Source organism: Ranitomeya imitator, chromosome 1 (assembly GCF_032444005.1).
Source record: "Ranitomeya imitator isolate aRanImi1 chromosome 1, aRanImi1.pri, whole genome shotgun sequence".
NCBI classification, from domain to species: Eukaryota; Metazoa; Chordata; class Amphibia; order Anura; family Dendrobatidae; genus Ranitomeya; species Ranitomeya imitator.
In genome coordinates this window covers 652,065,276-652,083,080 of record NC_091282.1, presented here as the reverse complement: position 1 = coordinate 652,083,080, position 17,805 = coordinate 652,065,276, and the positions used below count along the sequence as shown (strand labels likewise).

General features: G+C 44.3%; 1 protein-coding gene across 1 annotated transcript in view; it reads right to left on the bottom strand.

The window, feature by feature from the left end:
- Positions 1 to 2,716: 2,716 nt before the first annotated feature.
- Positions 2,717 to 17,805, bottom strand: part of SV2A (synaptic vesicle glycoprotein 2A) — a 185,574-nt gene continuing 170,485 nt past the window's right edge. The window contains exon 13 of the mRNA XM_069728698.1: positions 2,717 to 7,390. Coding sequence (XP_069584799.1) covers positions 7,207 to 7,390 — 184 coding nt within the window. The 3' untranslated portion in view covers positions 2,717 to 7,206. The remainder of the gene's footprint in view (positions 7,391 to 17,805) is intronic.

Below are 17,805 nucleotides of genomic sequence, written 5' to 3'. Positions count from 1 at the left end.
ATTCTCTACGTTGATCTGGCATTGTCTTCATCCTAAAAAAAAAATCTCAAATCTTGACCTTTGGTCTTTTACAATTTCGCAAACATCTCTGTTTTTCCAAGCTGGAATAACCAAAGTCTGGCTTCCAAATGTTTCCTAGGTTAGTGGCCAGTATATATCCGCTTCTAGTGGGAAGTCCAAGGCCTTCACAAACTTCTAAATTATTTTTTTTTGTATCAAGTTTGATCCACATGTTCGATATTGGTGCGAAACAATATCGCTGTCTGAAATTAGTCAAGTTTTCGAAAGCCTACCTAATCTGAACATCCAAGAACTTTTTTGGGCTGCTGGTTCAACAATCTTTTCACTTAATCTTTTAGAGTTGTTGGCCATTTTCTAGACAAAATTTGACAGATGTCCCCACTGCATACCCCTGAACTCCATTCCAGGTAGAAACCATTAAGAGCATTGAAGAAATTTGGCTAGAAAATAACCAACCCTTTAAGATAATTAAATCACCAGGTTCAAGTGAACATAGTCTTGGATTGAGAACATACCATCCCTCATTGCAATGTATTTCTCTTACTCAGTCAGTTCATTATTGCTTATTGAGAATTTTTGGACAACTCCTAACGAGACCCACCTCTCAGTCACTGTACTTCTTCCATCTCTGTGATATTATCATATCTTAATACAAATCTACCACTATTGCATCATAAGTTATTGTTGAACAAATTGGTATAGCAAGAGAGACGACAAACTGGAAAAAAAGTATAAAAATATTTGGCAAAAAATGACAGGTGACGTACACGCCGCACACAAACTGATTGTCACAATGTTGTTCATGGCAAACTGATTACGACGGTGTGGTTCGTTCATTTTTGTGTGTCCTTTAGTTACCTAATGTCTATTTTAAGTAACCGGCTTCCACATTTTCATCAAAAGAATGTCTTGCATGAAGTAACACATTGTGTCATCAGTCACTTTTCAACATAGACACAAACAAAAATTCCAGCTGATTTTCTTTAAATTCTCCAAACCAAATGTTCAGTGTACTTGTAAGTCTCTATACACTGCTGTATTTACAAAACCCGACAATAATCGAGAATTTTGAATTTTATGCAATTTCTAAAGTTTAAAGTGGCAATTCTTCCCAAAAATTCATGAAGTTGATTCAGTCATTACTTTTCGCAATATGCAATATTCCTTGCAAATCCTATGCAATATTCCTTGCCTACAAAATTTTACACAAATGTTTTTGTCTTTTTGTGGGATAAATCTCTAAAAGGAATGAGTTAAAATGTCTATGTAATGGATGCAATCACTAATTGGAATTTTCATAAACGGATTTCACATCAGAGATGTCATGAGAGCAAGTGAATGTAGCCAGAGCTTAGCTTCTCATAGGAAATCTTGTCTTTGGATTTTATACATATATATGATACCCTGTTAGAAAGTCAAAGAAATAGGCATTTTTCGTCTTCCAATCCAATAATAATCTGCAATTTTGAATTCGGTCATGATCCCAAGTCCTTTAATTGAAACTCTTCGTTAGCTTTAATTTGGTGCCGCTATATCGACGACATTCCTTTTCAAATTGAAGGTGCTACTTGCTCTTACTTTTGTAGTAGAACAGAGCTGATGTCTCGCAGCATAAATCCCAAATATATAGCACAAGTAATGTATTTGGATGTATTTTCTATGTTTTAAAACAATTTTCCCTTAATTTTTTTTTCTTCATATGTTTTGAAAAAAGGAAAATTGTATCTAGACATCCAGTGACATCTGCTGATGTGATTTGTGTGTCTGTATAGGGTAGTTATGATCTAAAAAGTTTTTTATTTTCCTATTCACTAACATGAAAACAATATAGAACAATCCTAGTGAACAATAAGCATGGCCACAACACAAAGACGCAAGATACGGCCTCGTTATATACAATTAATACCAACCATCGAAAAATAGTTTGATTTTGCTTTTTTTTTAGTTTTACATTTCTGTACAGATTAGTACATAGTTTTGCTAAGAAGGACCCACACAGGGAAATTTTAGAACACATAATTAGAATTGTTACAGTCAATACAGACACACACAAATTAATCCTCTATTGAGAGGAGTACAAGAAATAGGTCAACATTTGTGCTTTCTGCTCTAGTTGCATTGACGAAAAAGGCTTGTGCTCGATAATGGCCCATGCTTTTTTTATCTTAAAAGTTATCACCATAGAATACAAAATAAATTGTTTACATCCTCCTAGACTTGTATATAGTAGAGTAGTCAAGTACGACAGTACCTTTATGTCATGAAGATGCACAAACACATTTGCTCAAAGGTAAGTCACAGCCTATTAACCTGAGTAGGCTGCAAGGTCTGATAAAGCAGCAGATGATTCATAGTAGAAGACTTGGCAAACGTTTTACAATTGATCCTTGAGATTTTTACTTATGTTTAAAATTTTAGATTTTTTTCTTCTATTTTTTTTTTTTTTTTGAGGATCTATCCTAAAGACTTTATCCACTACAGGACACTAAAATAGATCCAGGAGACAAAAAAGTCAACTGCTAAAAGTGGGCCAACATTTCTATGAGTCACAGAGGCAATAAAGTCAAAGAAACTGATCGGTGGGACCATGAGGCACCAAAGTCAGCCCCTCAAAGTCAACCAACGTATTCTACGGGTCCAAACGCAACTCAATTTTGACCTACAGATTGGCATCAAAATCGATTCCCAAGGTAAATTTTTGAATGTAAATCGAAATGTTGATCACTGGCTTATCGAAGATCTTCAGTAATTTAGCTACGAATTCATACCAGTCATCTGTAGTAAAGTCATGGACAATGGGCACCTGCCTGTCAGGATTTTTCTAGTGCGCTTTTGATTTCTAAAAACAGTGTCCCATTATACGAAGTCTTTGAAGATATGCACATATTACATATAGATATGCTGCAAGGAAATCCATACCTTGTACAAATGTTGTGAGTATTTCTATGAAGTCAATAGCTAATAGGTTTTTTCACGGTAATTTCCCATATATACCTATATATTTACAATATTATACAAATGGTGGCAAAATGACCATTTATATTATATAAATAAACTATTTTATTTTCCTTACAGTCACATTAATTTCATTATGATGTAAAAATGCGTCTACTACTACGTCTGCCAGCTCGGGATATGGCACTAAACAGGCATGCAGTGGTTTTTTGTTTTTTTTTGGAGACGCTGTACAATGACGACCTACAGATGCTGCTCACATCATACATAAAAGGGGCCTCACTTCTAGACGTCCACTTGCAAAAACAGAGGTTTTTTTAACAAAATAAACTATTTTACAATATACTAAGATTTATACTAAAGCAACGGAGCGATGGGAGGCAGAAGAAGAAATCACATATTAGTTTGACATCTTTCGAGGTGGTTATGTCTCACCACTACATCTAGTAAAAAAAAAAAGGGACGAATATTCTCAGGACTCATTAGTTTGGTATTTTTTGCGAGTTGAATTTTAATAATGTAAGAATAATTTTTGGACACAATTCTATTTTTTTTTTGGGGACACATTTATGTTTTTGGATTATCTGGTGAATGATTATTTCTATATTTTCTACTTTTGTAAACAGTTATATTTTTAGCATAACGATTAATTAAATTATACAGTGAAATTATTATTTTTTATTTTCTACTTTTAGATACCTTTTGAGTTTTTGGGTTATTTAGTGACAATGGTCAATTAGAATGTTAACATTTTTAGATTTCATTTATACATTGCTTATTTACATTCTTCCTTTTTTTTAATTAAAAAAAAAGAAAAACTTGATAAGGCTATGTGCACACGTATTCTGGTCCACTGCGGATTTTTCCGCAGCGGATTTGATAAATCCGCAGTGCACAACCGCTGCGGATTTATCACGGACTTACCGCTTTTTTTCTGCGGATTTCACTGCGGTTTTACAACTGCGGTTTTCTATTGGAGCAGCTGTAAAACCGCTGCGGAATTCGCAGAAAGAAGTGAACATGCTGCAGAATGTACACCGCTGCGTTTCCGCGCGTTTTGTTCCGCAGTATGTGCACAGCGTTTTTTGTTTCCCATAGGTTTACATTGAACTGTAAACTCATGGGAAACTGCTGCGGATCCGCAGCATTTTCCGCAGCGTGTGCACATACCCTAAGGATGTATGTACTATTAAATCAGGCCATTTAGCTACTGGGGCCTGCGGAGTGCCAGCACTTTGATTGGTCTTATGATATCTGCTTAGTGGCAAAAATGTGTCCACCACTCTAAATGATTTGCATCATTAGGAAAGAATGGAGTGAAAAATTATCCCAAAGGTGCCGAGATGAATAGAGGAAAAATATCTAGTCCTTCCGTCCTGGCCAGCAAAACCCAACACTGTAATGGGTGCCATTTTTTACTTTCCTGTGGGTCTTTTAGATCTACACCCATAGTACCACATTACAATTTAGGACATAATTGGCCAAACCTTAATTTATCCTCTACCCAATCACATGATTACATTCTAATCGATCCTGCTATGTGGATAATTCAGTATATTATAACCAATAGCCTAAATTTAGTATTAATAAAAGTAAAAAAAAAAAAAAGAAAATACAAAATCTACTTATCGTGTCATACAATGGAATGTGCCGTCATTTCATGGAATGTTTTATTCATTTTTATTCGGAGCTGGTCATAAATCTGTGCTTTGCTTAGTCATATTAGGCAACAATGTTAAAATTAAATTAAAAAAATATTAAAAATTAATAAATGACTTAAAACAAAAAAAAATTAAGCGCTACTTTTTTATGCCCATTATGTATTTAACGTCCATTCGAAGGGAGGGCAAATAAATTGTGTGAATTGGATTCACCCCCTCACTCCCAAGACAAGTGGTGCATATTTTTTCTGCCTCTTCTTGAAAATTTTTTAGGGTAAAAACTGTTGTTGTTTTTTTAAAGAATAGAACGTATTTTAATAAATATCTAAACAATGAATAAATCTCACTATTATGTTACCCACCACCGGCCTTGAAGGTGGCCATCTTTTGAGGTCCTTGTAAACATAACACATGGTCAACAATTTAATAAATAATTGTAATAAATATATTACCCATGGTTCCGATGAGGCTAGTTCTTCTATAGGAATCCCTATTTCTCCTAACCCCCTCTACCAAAAAACATTATTTTTTCATTTCTAGAGGCTCTATGTGAAAATAAGCTTCTTGACTATGTAGGCACCGATGCACTTTGGTTGCAACAAGGACATTTTCAAATCTAAACTCTCTAAATTCAGATTTGTGTTCCTCACACCTGGATAGATATTGATAGCATAGATTATTCAGGTTGTAAAGGTCTAGATGGACATTTAGCGTTTCTAGTATTTTTTTGGCTAGTCATTCTTGATCTAGTCTGAATGGCTCCTGTTAATAGAGTTCAACCTTGGGCAACTGTGTGATCCCTTCAGTGCTCTCCAAAGTTATTTAGGGTACTCATTAGAACCCATACCTAGTGTAAAATTCTTTAGGACAGATTACAGCCCAGAAATAATATAGGATCGTCACGAATTCATTATAATCTAGAACTACTGTTAGTAGGATTCTTCAGACTCGACTGCAACCTAAGCCAAATGTAGGATCCTTCAGGTAGAACTACTCTAGTATCCTCCAGAACTGATTAATATCTAGAACTACTGTGGGATCCTTTCAGTATCCATTATTAACCAAAATGTTAGTAGGATCCTTCAAACCTAACCACAACCCAAAACAACTGTAGGATTAGAATCAACTACATTGTAGACCTACTGTGACATTCTCCAGAATTGATTAGTCTAAAACTACTATGGGATCATTTCTGTACAAAGACTTGATTACTACTCAGAACTACTGTAGGATTCTCCAGCATAAATTACATTTTAGAACTACTGTAGTATACGCAGGAATCGATAATCTAAAACCAGTGTGGGATTCTTTCAGTGCCTATTACAAACCAAAATGTAGGATTTTTCAGTTTATTACAACCAAAACCTCTGTGGGATCCACTTCAATCTAGAACTATTGTAGGATCATTAATGGCTATCACTTAAAAATATTATATACTGTAGAGGCCTTCAGAATTTACTACGGCAGAAAACTATTCTAGGATTCTTTTCTGGAACTACTTCAGATATCTCAGGATCTGTACCAAGTATTTCTAAGAGCTTTTCAGTATCCATAACCAACCAAGATGATTGAAGTATCCTTCAGAATTCATTACTACCTCAAACTATTTTACGATCCTTACAACTCAGAATAACTTTTGGATTCTTTCCTATGGGTTCTACCCATAACTAACCAACATGATTGTAGAGGGCCTTGAGTACCCTTTCCATTTTCCATATATAGTTCTATACAGGACAAACATCAGGTTCCCCATTCAGTAGAATGTACATATCAGAATAAATATCATTTGCTTTTAGAAGCTAGTAATATTTAGAACAGTATTCTTCAGTCTGTTGCAAAAAATCCAATTTTTTCTGGGTCAATGTTCCCCATCCTGCGGTTCTCTAGAATGAACAAGCCTTTTTATGGCGCATTAAGAGTTTTCGTTTTCAAACACTAGTAGAGCCGTGAGTTGGAAAACACAAATCTAGAAAAGGTTCTATATTTTTTTCTTGCCAGTGGTTAAAGCTCACTTATCTAGACAAGTCTTTTTGTTAATCCAGATTCTAGCAGTATCTAAAATTATATCAAGCTCTTGAAGAACAAATTATATAGGCTTTTTAGGAGAGTTGTACATTGGAGAGAAGTGATCTAGAACAAGTTGTATTTTTTCTGATGAGCCACCGTTTGAGGAACACTTATCTATGTTTTGTTTTTACCAATTTCTAGTAGTATATAGAATGAATTCAAGCTCCTCACATGTCTTGAAGAGAAAATATGTTATTTTCAATGACTGGAGGTGTGGGAAACACAACATTTGAGTATTGTCTTCTGCTAGAGCTATCTAGAACATAAAATCTACACAAAGTCTAGTGCTCCTAATCCCCGATCATGGAAGAAGCTTCAAACCTTAGACTAGTGCAAATGTGGTGGATCGTTAGTACATTTTCATTGACACATATGCATATTGTTTTACCACACATTTCTGGAAAGAGAGAAATGGAAAGGGACCCTAACATGGCAAAGAAAAAAAAAGACATTTCACAGTGTCTACTAATCTACTCTCATTTTTTTTTCATTATGGCGAATCTCACTGAAGCACCTGGCCTCGAGTTTCTGGCAGTTTTAGAGCTAAAAAGCTACCCAGTGCCAACGCAGCGGAAGCCAAGAGGATGGGTACTGCTTTTGCTACCCCCACGAAGGAGGTGAAAATGCTTATCCCCAGGACAGCAGCCAACTTGCAGAGAGCATTCAGGAATCCAAAGGCGGTGGTTCTATGAAGAAACACAAATTAACAGGTTTTAGAATATTTAAAATGGTACATTATTATATTGTGTATCGCAATGCATGGCCAGATTTAGTAAGCACCTAACAGTCACAAATAAATGGGTGTGACCTACTTTGATCTAATAGGTATGGGGGCCTATTTGTACACAATGTTTTTTGCCTTTGTGCCCTTCTGAGAAACGTGCTCTCATTGAACATCGCTGGTCCTTAAACCCTAAAAATGGGTTGCCAAAAGCGAGAGTCATCCCACCAATTGTCCTCAGAGTTGCTGTAATGATGTAGAGTGACCAATAGGCCTTGCTTAGCGTTATACTTCTTGTACCTCACAGCAGTCTCATTATCATTAGAGGCAGGATTACAATCACAAGTAACAAATCTATACAAATATAATGAAGGAACCGCCATTCACAAGAGGTGATGTCACAGCTCACCTCTTCCTACTCATGTACCATTAATGACTGATAACACCTCTGTATACGGTAGATTACACAGTACCCACCATTCTCAAATGGTGATGACACAGTTCACCTCTTCCTGTACAATGACTGATAACACCTCTGTATACAGTAGACAACACAAGATCCACAAATCACAATATGCAATAATACAGCTCACCTCCTCTTGTACAATGACTAATAACACCTCTGTATACAGTAGATAGCACAGGATCCACCATTCACAAGAGGAGGGTTGTCACAGCTCACCTCCTCCTCCTCACGTACAATGACTGATAACACCTATATATACACTAAATTACACAGCATCCACCATTCGCAATAGATAATGTCACAGCTCACCTCCTCCCTTACAATGGCTGATAACACCTCTATACAGTGGGTACGGAAAGTATTCAGACCCTTTTACATTTTTCACTCTTTATTTCATTGCAACCATTTGGTAAATTAAAAAAAAAGTTATTTTTTTCACATTAATGTACACTCTGCACCCCATCTTAACTGAAAAAAACAAATGCAGAAATTTTTGCACCTTTAGTAAAAAATAAAAACTGAAATATCAAATGGTCATAAGTATTCAGACCCTTTGCTCAGACACTCATATTTAAGTCACATGCTGTCCATTCCCTTGTGATCCTCCTTGAGATGGTTCTACTCCTTCATTGGAGTCCAGCTCTGTTTAATTAAACTGATAGGACTTGATTTGGAAAGGCACCCACCTGTCTATATGAGACCTCACAGCTCACAGTGCATGTCAGACCAAATGAGAATCATGAGGTCAAAGGAACTAGCCAAGGAGCTCAGAGACAGAATTGTGGCAAGGCACAGATCTGGCCAAGGTTACAACAGAATTTCTGCAGTACTCAAGGTTCCTAAGAGCACAGTGGCCTCCATAATCCGTAATCCATTTAGAAGTTTGGGACCACTAGAAGTCTTCCTAGACCTGCCGGTCCAGCCAAACTGAGCAATTGTGGAACAAGAGCCTTGGTGAAAGAGGTAAAGAAGAACCCCAAGATCACTGTGGCCGATCTCCAGAGATGCAGCAGGGAGATGGGAGAAAGTTCCACAAAGTCAACTATCACTGCAGCCCTCCACCAGTCGGGCCTTTATGGCAGAGTGGCCCAATGGAAGCCTCTCCTCAGTGCAAGACATATGAAAGCCCTCATATAGTTTGTTAAAAAAAAAAAAAACACATGAAGGACTCAGACTATGAGAAATGAGATTCTCTGGTCTGATAAGATGAAGATAGACCTTTTTGGTGATAATTCTAAGCGGTATTTGTGGAGAAAACCAGGCACTGCTTATCACCTGCCCAATACAATCCCAACAGTGAAACGTGGTGGCAGCATCATGCTATGGGGGTGTTTTTCAGCTGCAGGGACAGGACGACTGGTTGCCATTGAAGGAAACATGAATGCGACCAAGAACAGAGATATCCTGGATGAAAACGTCTTCCAGAGTGCTCTGGACCTCAGACTTGGCCGAAGGTTCACCTTCTAACAAGACAATGACCCTAAGCACACAGCTAAAATAACAAAGAGGTGGCTTCAGAACAACTCTGTGACCATTCTTGACTGGCCCAGCCAGAGCCCTGACCTAAACCCAATTGAGCATCTCTGGAGAGACCTGAAAATGGCTGTCCACCAACGTTCACCATCCAACCTGATGGAACTGGAGAGGATCTGCAAGGAAGAATGGCAGAGGATCCCCAAATCCAGGTGTGAAAAACTTGTTACATCATTCCCAAGAAGACTCATGGCTGTACTAGCGCAAAAGGGTGCTTCTACTCAATACTGAGCAAAGGGTCTCAATACTTATGACCACGTGATATTTCAGTTTTTCTTTTTTATTAAATGTGCAAAAAATTCTACATTTCTGTTTTTTTCAGTCAAGATGGAGTGCAGAGTGTACATTAATGAGAACAAATTAACTTTTTTGAATTTACCAAATGGCTGCAATAAAACAGAGTGAAAAATTTAAAGGGTTCTGAATACTTTCCGTTCCCACTGTACATTGTAGATAACACAGGATTCAATAGTTACAATAGGTGATGTCACAGCTCACCTCCTCCTCCTGTACAATGACTGATAACACCTGTATATACAGTAGATAACACAGGATCCAATATTCACAATAGGTAATGTCACAGCTCACCGTCTCCACTCCTGTTCGATCACTGATAACTGATCCAAATACAGTAGATAACACAGGAGCCAGCAATCACAATAGGTGGTCACAGCTCAACTCCTGTACAAAGCTTGATAACACCACTATGTTCATTAGATAACACAAGGTCCACCAATCACAATAGGCTATACCACAGTTCCCCCTTCACAATGACTTTTGCACACGCTCATTATATGCTCCAATCCAAAAGATAGGGGTGGAGTCTTTCTAATGCTGCTAATATACAAGTACATTTTCTGAAGCAACGGGAAGTATCAGTGTAAAATAACCCTTGTGGCCAGTGTGAAAATTGCAACATGTCTAATTTATTCCTAAGACAAATCAAGATAGGATAAATAGTTTAAAAAAATAAAATTAAATTAAAAATAAGAATAAGAATTTTCAGATGACACATTCCCTTGAGAAATTTAATTTCTCCAATGGATCTTTTTACAACATTATTATTATTAATTTATATGGCACCATTAATTCTATACATGAAAAAGGGGTTACGTACAGAGTTATAGATATCGTTTACAGTAAACAAGTTTACAATGACAGAGGGGAGAGGACCCTGTCCTTGCGGACTTACATACATGTTTTGCTTTCAGTGCCCCCTTTAAAAATGAATTTCCCTTTAAGTACTGAGACATACTGTAGATGTTCTTGTGCTGACTTATCTCTGAAGTAAATGACCCTCCAACACTATTCACAGGTCACAGATTAATATTTGTTCCTGTTGTGCATTTTAGAGAGTCACAAGGCTGCAGACTTCATACAAATGTTATATTATTAAAGGGGATGTCCAGTATTAGAAAGAGATATAGCTGCCTTTTTCCCAAAACAGTGCCACCTCTGTCAACAGGTTGTTTATGGTATTGCCGCTTTGCACCTTTCACTTCAATGGCAGGTACATCCTCTAGACAGAGGTGGCACTTTTTAAAAAGAAGGCAACCATGTTCATCTAACTTACAGAATGGAGACTATCCCACGGGATTACCCTGGAGAATCTAAAAACTGGAGGCTATTTCACTATGCAAGCTATCCTAAATAGTGGCACATGGTCAGCAAGTAATGGCAACTGTGCTTTGGCAGGCTATGACTGCCGTTTTAATTTTTATTTCATAAATCAATAGTACACATGAAAGTAAGCAACTTTGTAATACATTTTATCGCAAAAATCTGCTTCTTGCTCCTCCTGGATTGATTTTTCAATCTCAATAAGCGGTAAATTCTGTATTCAGTGAAGACAAATTTTCACATTGCTGAGACAGGAGATGACAGTTGGTGCTTTTAAAATTCTACAGAAAAGGGAGGAGATGGAGGCAGATACAAAAAGAGGAGGAGGTAGTGGCAGATACAGACTGAGGGGGAGGAGCTGGAGGCAGATACATACTGAAGATGACCAGGAGGCAGATACAGACTGAGGGGGAGGAGCTGGAGGCAGATACGGACTGAGGGGGAGGAGCTGGAGGCAGATCCAGACTGAGGGGGAGGAGCTGGAGGCAGATACAGACTGAGGGGGAGGAGCTGGAGGCAGATACATACTGAAGATGACCAGGAGGCAGATACAGACTGAGGGGGAGGAGCTGGAGGCAGATACGGACTGAGGGGGAGGAGCTGGAGGCAGATCCAGACTGAGGGGGAGGAGCTGGAGGCAGATACAGACTGAGGGGGAGGAGCTGGAGGCACATACATACTGAAGATGACCAGGAGGCAGATACAGACTGAGGGGGAGGAGCTGGAGGCAGATCCAGACTGAGGGGGAGGAGCTGGAGGCAGATACAGACTGAGGGGGAGGAGCTGGAGGCACATACATACTGAAGATGACCAGGAGGCAGATACAGACTGAGGGGGAGGAGCTGGAGGCAGATACGGACTGAGGGGGAGGAGCTGGAGGCAGATCCAGACTGAGGGGGAGGAACTGGAGGCAGATACATACTGAAGATGACCAGGAGGCAGATACAGACTGAGGGGGAGGAGCTGGAGGCAGATACGGACTGAGGGGGAGGAGCTGGAGGCAGATCCAGACTGAGGGGGAGGAACTGGAGGCAGATACATACTGAAGATGACCAGGAGGCAGATACAGACTGAGGGGTAGGAGCTGGAGGCAGATACATACTGAAGATGACCAGGAGGCAGATACAGACTGAGGGGGAGGAGCTGGAGGCAGATACATACTGAAGATGACCAGGAGGCAGATACAGACTGAGGGGGAGGAGCTGGAGGCAGATACGGACTGAGGGGGAGGAGCTGGAGGCAGATCCAGACTGAGGGGGAGGAACTGGAGGCAGATACATACTGAAGATGACCAGGAGGCAGATACAGACTGAGGGGGAGGAGCTGGAGGCAGATACGGACTGAGGGGGAGGAGCTGGAGGCAGATACATACTGAAGATGACCAGGAGGCAGATACAGACTGAGGGGGAGGAGCTGGAGGCAGATACAGACTGAGGGGGAGGAGCTGGAGGCAGATACATACTGAAGATGACCAGGAGGCAGATACAGACTGAGGGGGAGGAGCTGGAGGCAGATACATACTGAAGATGACCAGGAGGCAGATACAGACTGAGGGGGAGGAGCTGGAGGCAGATACGGACTGAGGGGGAGGAGCTGGAGGCAGATCCAGACTGAGGGGGAGGAGCTGGAGGCAGATACAGACTGAGGGGGAGGAGCTGGAGGCACATACATACTGAAGATGACCAGGAGGCAGATACAGACTGAGGGGGAGGAGCTGGAGGCAGATCCAGACTGAGGGGGAGGAGCTGGAGGCAGATACAGACTGAGGGGGAGGAGCTGGAGGCACATACATACTGAAGATGACCAGGAGGCAGATACAGACTGAGGGGGAGGAGCTGGAGGCAGATACGGACTGAGGGGGAGGAGCTGGAGGCAGATCCAGACTGAGGGGGAGGAACTGGAGGCAGATACATACTGAAGATGACCAGGAGGCAGATACAGACTGAGGGGGAGGAGCTGGAGGCAGATACGGACTGAGGGGGAGGAGCTGGAGGCAGATCCAGACTGAGGGGGAGGAACTGGAGGCAGATACATACTGAAGATGACCAGGAGGCAGATACAGACTGAGGGGTAGGAGCTGGAGGCAGATACATACTGAAGATGACCAGGAGGCAGATACAGACTGAGGGGGAGGAGCTGGAGGCAGATACATACTGAAGATGACCAGGAGGCAGATACAGACTGAGGGGGAGGAGCTGGAGGCAGATACGGACTGAGGGGGAGGAGCTGGAGGCAGATCCAGACTGAGGGGGAGGAACTGGAGGCAGATACATACTGAAGATGACCAGGAGGCAGATACAGACTGAGGGGGAGGAGCTGGAGGCAGATACGGACTGAGGGGGAGGAGCTGGAGGCAGATACATACTGAAGATGACCAGGAGGCAGATACAGACTGAGGGGGAGGAGCTGGAGGCAGATACAGACTGAGGGGGAGGAGCTGGAGGCAGATACATACTGAAGATGACCAGGAGGCAGATACAGACTGAGGGGGAGGAGCTGGAGGCAGATACATACTGAAGATGACCAGGAGGCAGATACAGACTGAGGGGGAGGAGCTGGAGGCAGATACGGACTGAGGGGGAGGAGCTGGAGGCAGATCCAGACTGAGGGGGAGGAGCTGGAGGCAGATACATACTGAAGATGACCAGGAGGCAGATACAGACTGAGGGGGAGGAGCTGGAGGCAGATACATACTGAAGATGACCAGGAGGCAGATACAGACTGAGGGGGAGGAGCTGGAGGCAGATACGGACTGAGGGGGAGGAGCTGGAGGCAGATCCAGACTGAGGGGGAGGAGCTGGAGGCAGATACAGACTGAGGGGGAGGAGCTGGAGGCAGATACAGACTGAGGGGGAGGAGCTGGAGGCAGATACAGACTGAGGGGGAGGAGCTGGAGGCACATACATACTGAGGGGAAGGAGCTGGAGGCAGATAAAGACTGAGGGGGAGGAGCTAGAGGCAGATACATACTGAGGGGGAGGAGCTGGAGGCAGATACATACTGAAGAGGACCAGGAGGCAGATAAAGACTGAGGGGGAGGAGCTAGAGGCAGATACAGACTGAGGGAGAGGAGCTGGAGGCACATACATACTGAGGGGGAGGAGCTGGAGGCAGATAAAGACTGAGGGGGAGGAGCTAGAGGCAGATACAGACTGAGGGGGAGGAGCTGGAGGCAGATACATACTGAAGAGGACCAGGAGGCAGATAAAGACTGAGGGGGAGGAGCTAGAGGCAGATACAGACTGAGGGGGAGGAGCTGGAGGCAGATACATACTGAAAAGGACCAGGAGGCAGATAAAGACTGAGGGGGAGGAGCTAGAGGCAGATACAGACTGAGGGGGAGGAGCTGGAGGCAGATACATACTGAAAAGGACCAGGAGGCAGATAAAGACTGAGGGGGAGGAGCTAGAGGCAGATACAGACTGAGGGGGAGGAGCTGGAGGCAGATACATACTGAAGAGGACCAGGAGGCAGATAAAGACTGAGGGGGAGGAGCTAGAGACAGATGTAGACTGAGGGGGAGGAGCTGGAGGCAGATACATACTGAAGAGGACCAGGAGGCAGATAAAGACTGAGGGGGAGGAGCTGGAGGCAGATGCATACCAAAGAGGACCAGGAGGCAGATACAGACTGAGGGGGAGGAACTGGAGGCAGATACAGACTGAGGGGGAGGAACTGGAGGCAGATACAGACTGAGGGGGAGGAGCTAGAGGCATATACAGACTGAGGGGGAGGAGCTGGAGGCAGATACAGACTGAGGGGGAGGAGCTGGAGGCAGATACAGACTGAGGGGGAGGAGCTAGAGGCAGATACAGACTGAGGGGGAGGAACTGTAGGCAGATACAGACTGAGGGGGAGGAACTGGAGGCAGATACAGACTGAGGGGGAGGAACTGGAGGCAGATACAGACTGAGGGGGAGGAACTGGAGGCAGATACAGACTGATGGGGGAGGAGCTGGAGGCAGATACATACCGAAGAGGACTAGGAGGCAGATACAGACTGAGGGGGAGGAGCTGGAGGCAGATACAGACTGAGGGGGAGGAACTGGAGGCAGATACAGACTGAGGGGGAGGAACTGGAGGCAGATACAGACTGAGGGGGAGGAACTGGAGGCAGATACAGACTGAGGGGGAGGAACTGGAGGCAGATACAGACTGAGGGGGAGGAGCTGGAGGCAGATACATACCGAAGAGGACCAGGAGGCAGATACAGACTGAGGGGAGGAACTGGAGGCAGATACAGACTGAGGGGGAGGAACTGGAGGCAGATACAGACTGAGGGGGAGGAACTGGAGGCAGATACAGACTGAGGGGGAGGAACTGGAGGCAGATACAGACTGAGGGGGAGGAACTGGAGGCAGATACAGACTGAGGGGGAGGAACTGGAGGCAGATACAGACTGAGGGGGAGGAGCTGGAGGCAGATACATACCGAAGAGGACCAGGAGGCAGCTACAGACTGAAGGGGAGGAACTGGAGGCAGCTACAGACTGAGTGGGAGGAACTGGAGGCAGATACAGACTGAGGGGGAGGAACTGGAGGCAGATACAGACTGAGGGGGAGGAGCTGGAGGCAGATACAGACTGTGGGGAGGAACTGGAGGCAGATACAGACTGAGGAGGAGGAGCTGGAGGCAGATACAGACTGAGGGGGAGGAACTGGAGGCAGATACATACCGAAGAGGACCAGGAGGCAGATACAGACTGAGGGGGAGGAACTGGAGGCACATACAGACTGAGGAGGAGGAGCTAGAGGCAGATACAGACTGAGGAGGAGGAGCTAGAGGCAGATACAGACTGAGGGGGAGGAACTGGAGGCAGATACAGACTGAGGGGGAGGAACTGGAGGCAGATACAGACTGAAGGGGAGGAACTGGAGGCAGATACAGACTGAGGGGGAGGAACTGGAGGCAGATACAGACTGAGGGGGAGGAACTGGAGGCAGATACAGACTGAAGAGGACCAGGAGGCAGATACATACTGAGGGGAGGAGCTAGAGGCAGATACAGACTGAGGAGGAGGAGCTAGAGGCAGATACAGACTGAGGGGGAGAAACTGGAGGCAGATACAGACTGAGGGGGAGGAACTGGAGGCAGATACAGACTGAAGAGGACCAGGAGGCAGATACAGACTGAGGAGGAGGAGCTAGAGGCAGATACAGACTGAGGGGGAGGAGCTAGAGGCAGATACAGACTGAGGGGGAGGAGCTGGAGGCAGATACAGACTGAGGGGGAGGAGCTGGAGGCAGATACAGACTGAGGAGGAGGAGCTAGAGGCAGATACAGACTGAGGGGGAGGAACTGGAGGCAGATACAGACTGAGGGGGAGGAACTGGAGGCAGATACAGACTGAGGGGGAGGAACTGGAGGCAGATACATACCGAAGAGGACCAGGAGGCAGATACAGACTGAGGGGGAGGAGCTGGAGGCAGATACAGACTGAGGGGGAGGAACTGGAGGCAAATACAGACTGAGGGGGAGGAACTGGAGGCAGATACAGACTGATGGGGGAGGAGCTGGAGGCAGATACATACCGAAGAGGAACAGGAGGCAGATACAGACTGAGGGGGAGGAGCTGGAGGCAGATACAGACTGAGGGGGAGGAACTGGAGGCAGATACAGACTGAGGGGGAGGAGCTGGAGGCAGATACAGACTGAGGGGGAGGAACTGGAGGCAGATACAGATTGAGGGGAGGAACTGGAGGCAGATACAGACTGAGGGGGAGGAACTGGAGGCAGATACAGACTGAGGGGGAGGAACTGGAGGCAGATACAGACTGAGGGGGAGGAACTGGAGGCAGATACATACCGAAGAGGACCAGGAGGCAGATACAGACTGAGGGGGAGGAACTGGAGGCACATACAGACTGAGGAGGAGGAGCTAGAGGCAGATACAGACTGAGGGGGAGGAACTGGAGGCAGATACAGACTGAGGGGGAGGAACTGGAGGCAGATACAGACTGAGGGGGAGGAACTGGAGGCAGATACAGACTGAGGGGGAGGAACTAGAGGCAGATACAGACTGATGGGGAGGAACTGGAGGCAGATACAGACTGAGGGGGAGGAACTGGAGGCAGATACAGACTGAAGAGGACCAGGAGGCAGATACATACTGAGGGGAGGAGCTAGAGGCACATACAGACTGAGGAGGAGGAGCTAGAGGCAGATACAGACTGAGGGGTGGGAGCTGGAGGCAGATACAGACTGAGGGGAGGAGCTAGAGGCAGATACAGACTGAGGGGGAGAAACTGGAGGCAGATACAGACTGAGGGGGAGGAACTGGAGGCAGATACAGACTGAAGAGGACCAGGAGGCAGATAACGACTGAGGGGGAGGAGCTGGAGGCAGATACATACTGAGGGGAGGAGCTAGAGGCACATACAGACTGAGGAGGAGGAGCTAGAGGCAGATACAGACTGAGGGGTGGGAGCTGGAGGCAGATACAGACTTAGGGGAGGAGCTAGAGGCAGATACAGACTGAGGGGTGGGAGCTGGAGGCAGATACAGACTGAGGGGGAGCTGGAGGCAGATACAGACTGAGGGGAGGAGCTAGAGGCAGATACAGACTGAGGGGAGGAGCTAGAGGCAGATACAGACTGAGGGGTGGTTTCTGGAGGCAGATACAGACTGAGGGGGAGGAGCTAGAGGCAGATACAGACTGAGGGGTGGGAGCTGGAGGCAGATACAGACTGAGGGGAGGAGCTAGAGGCAGATACAGACTGAGGGGAGGAGCTAGAGGCAGATACAGACTGAGGGGTGGTTGC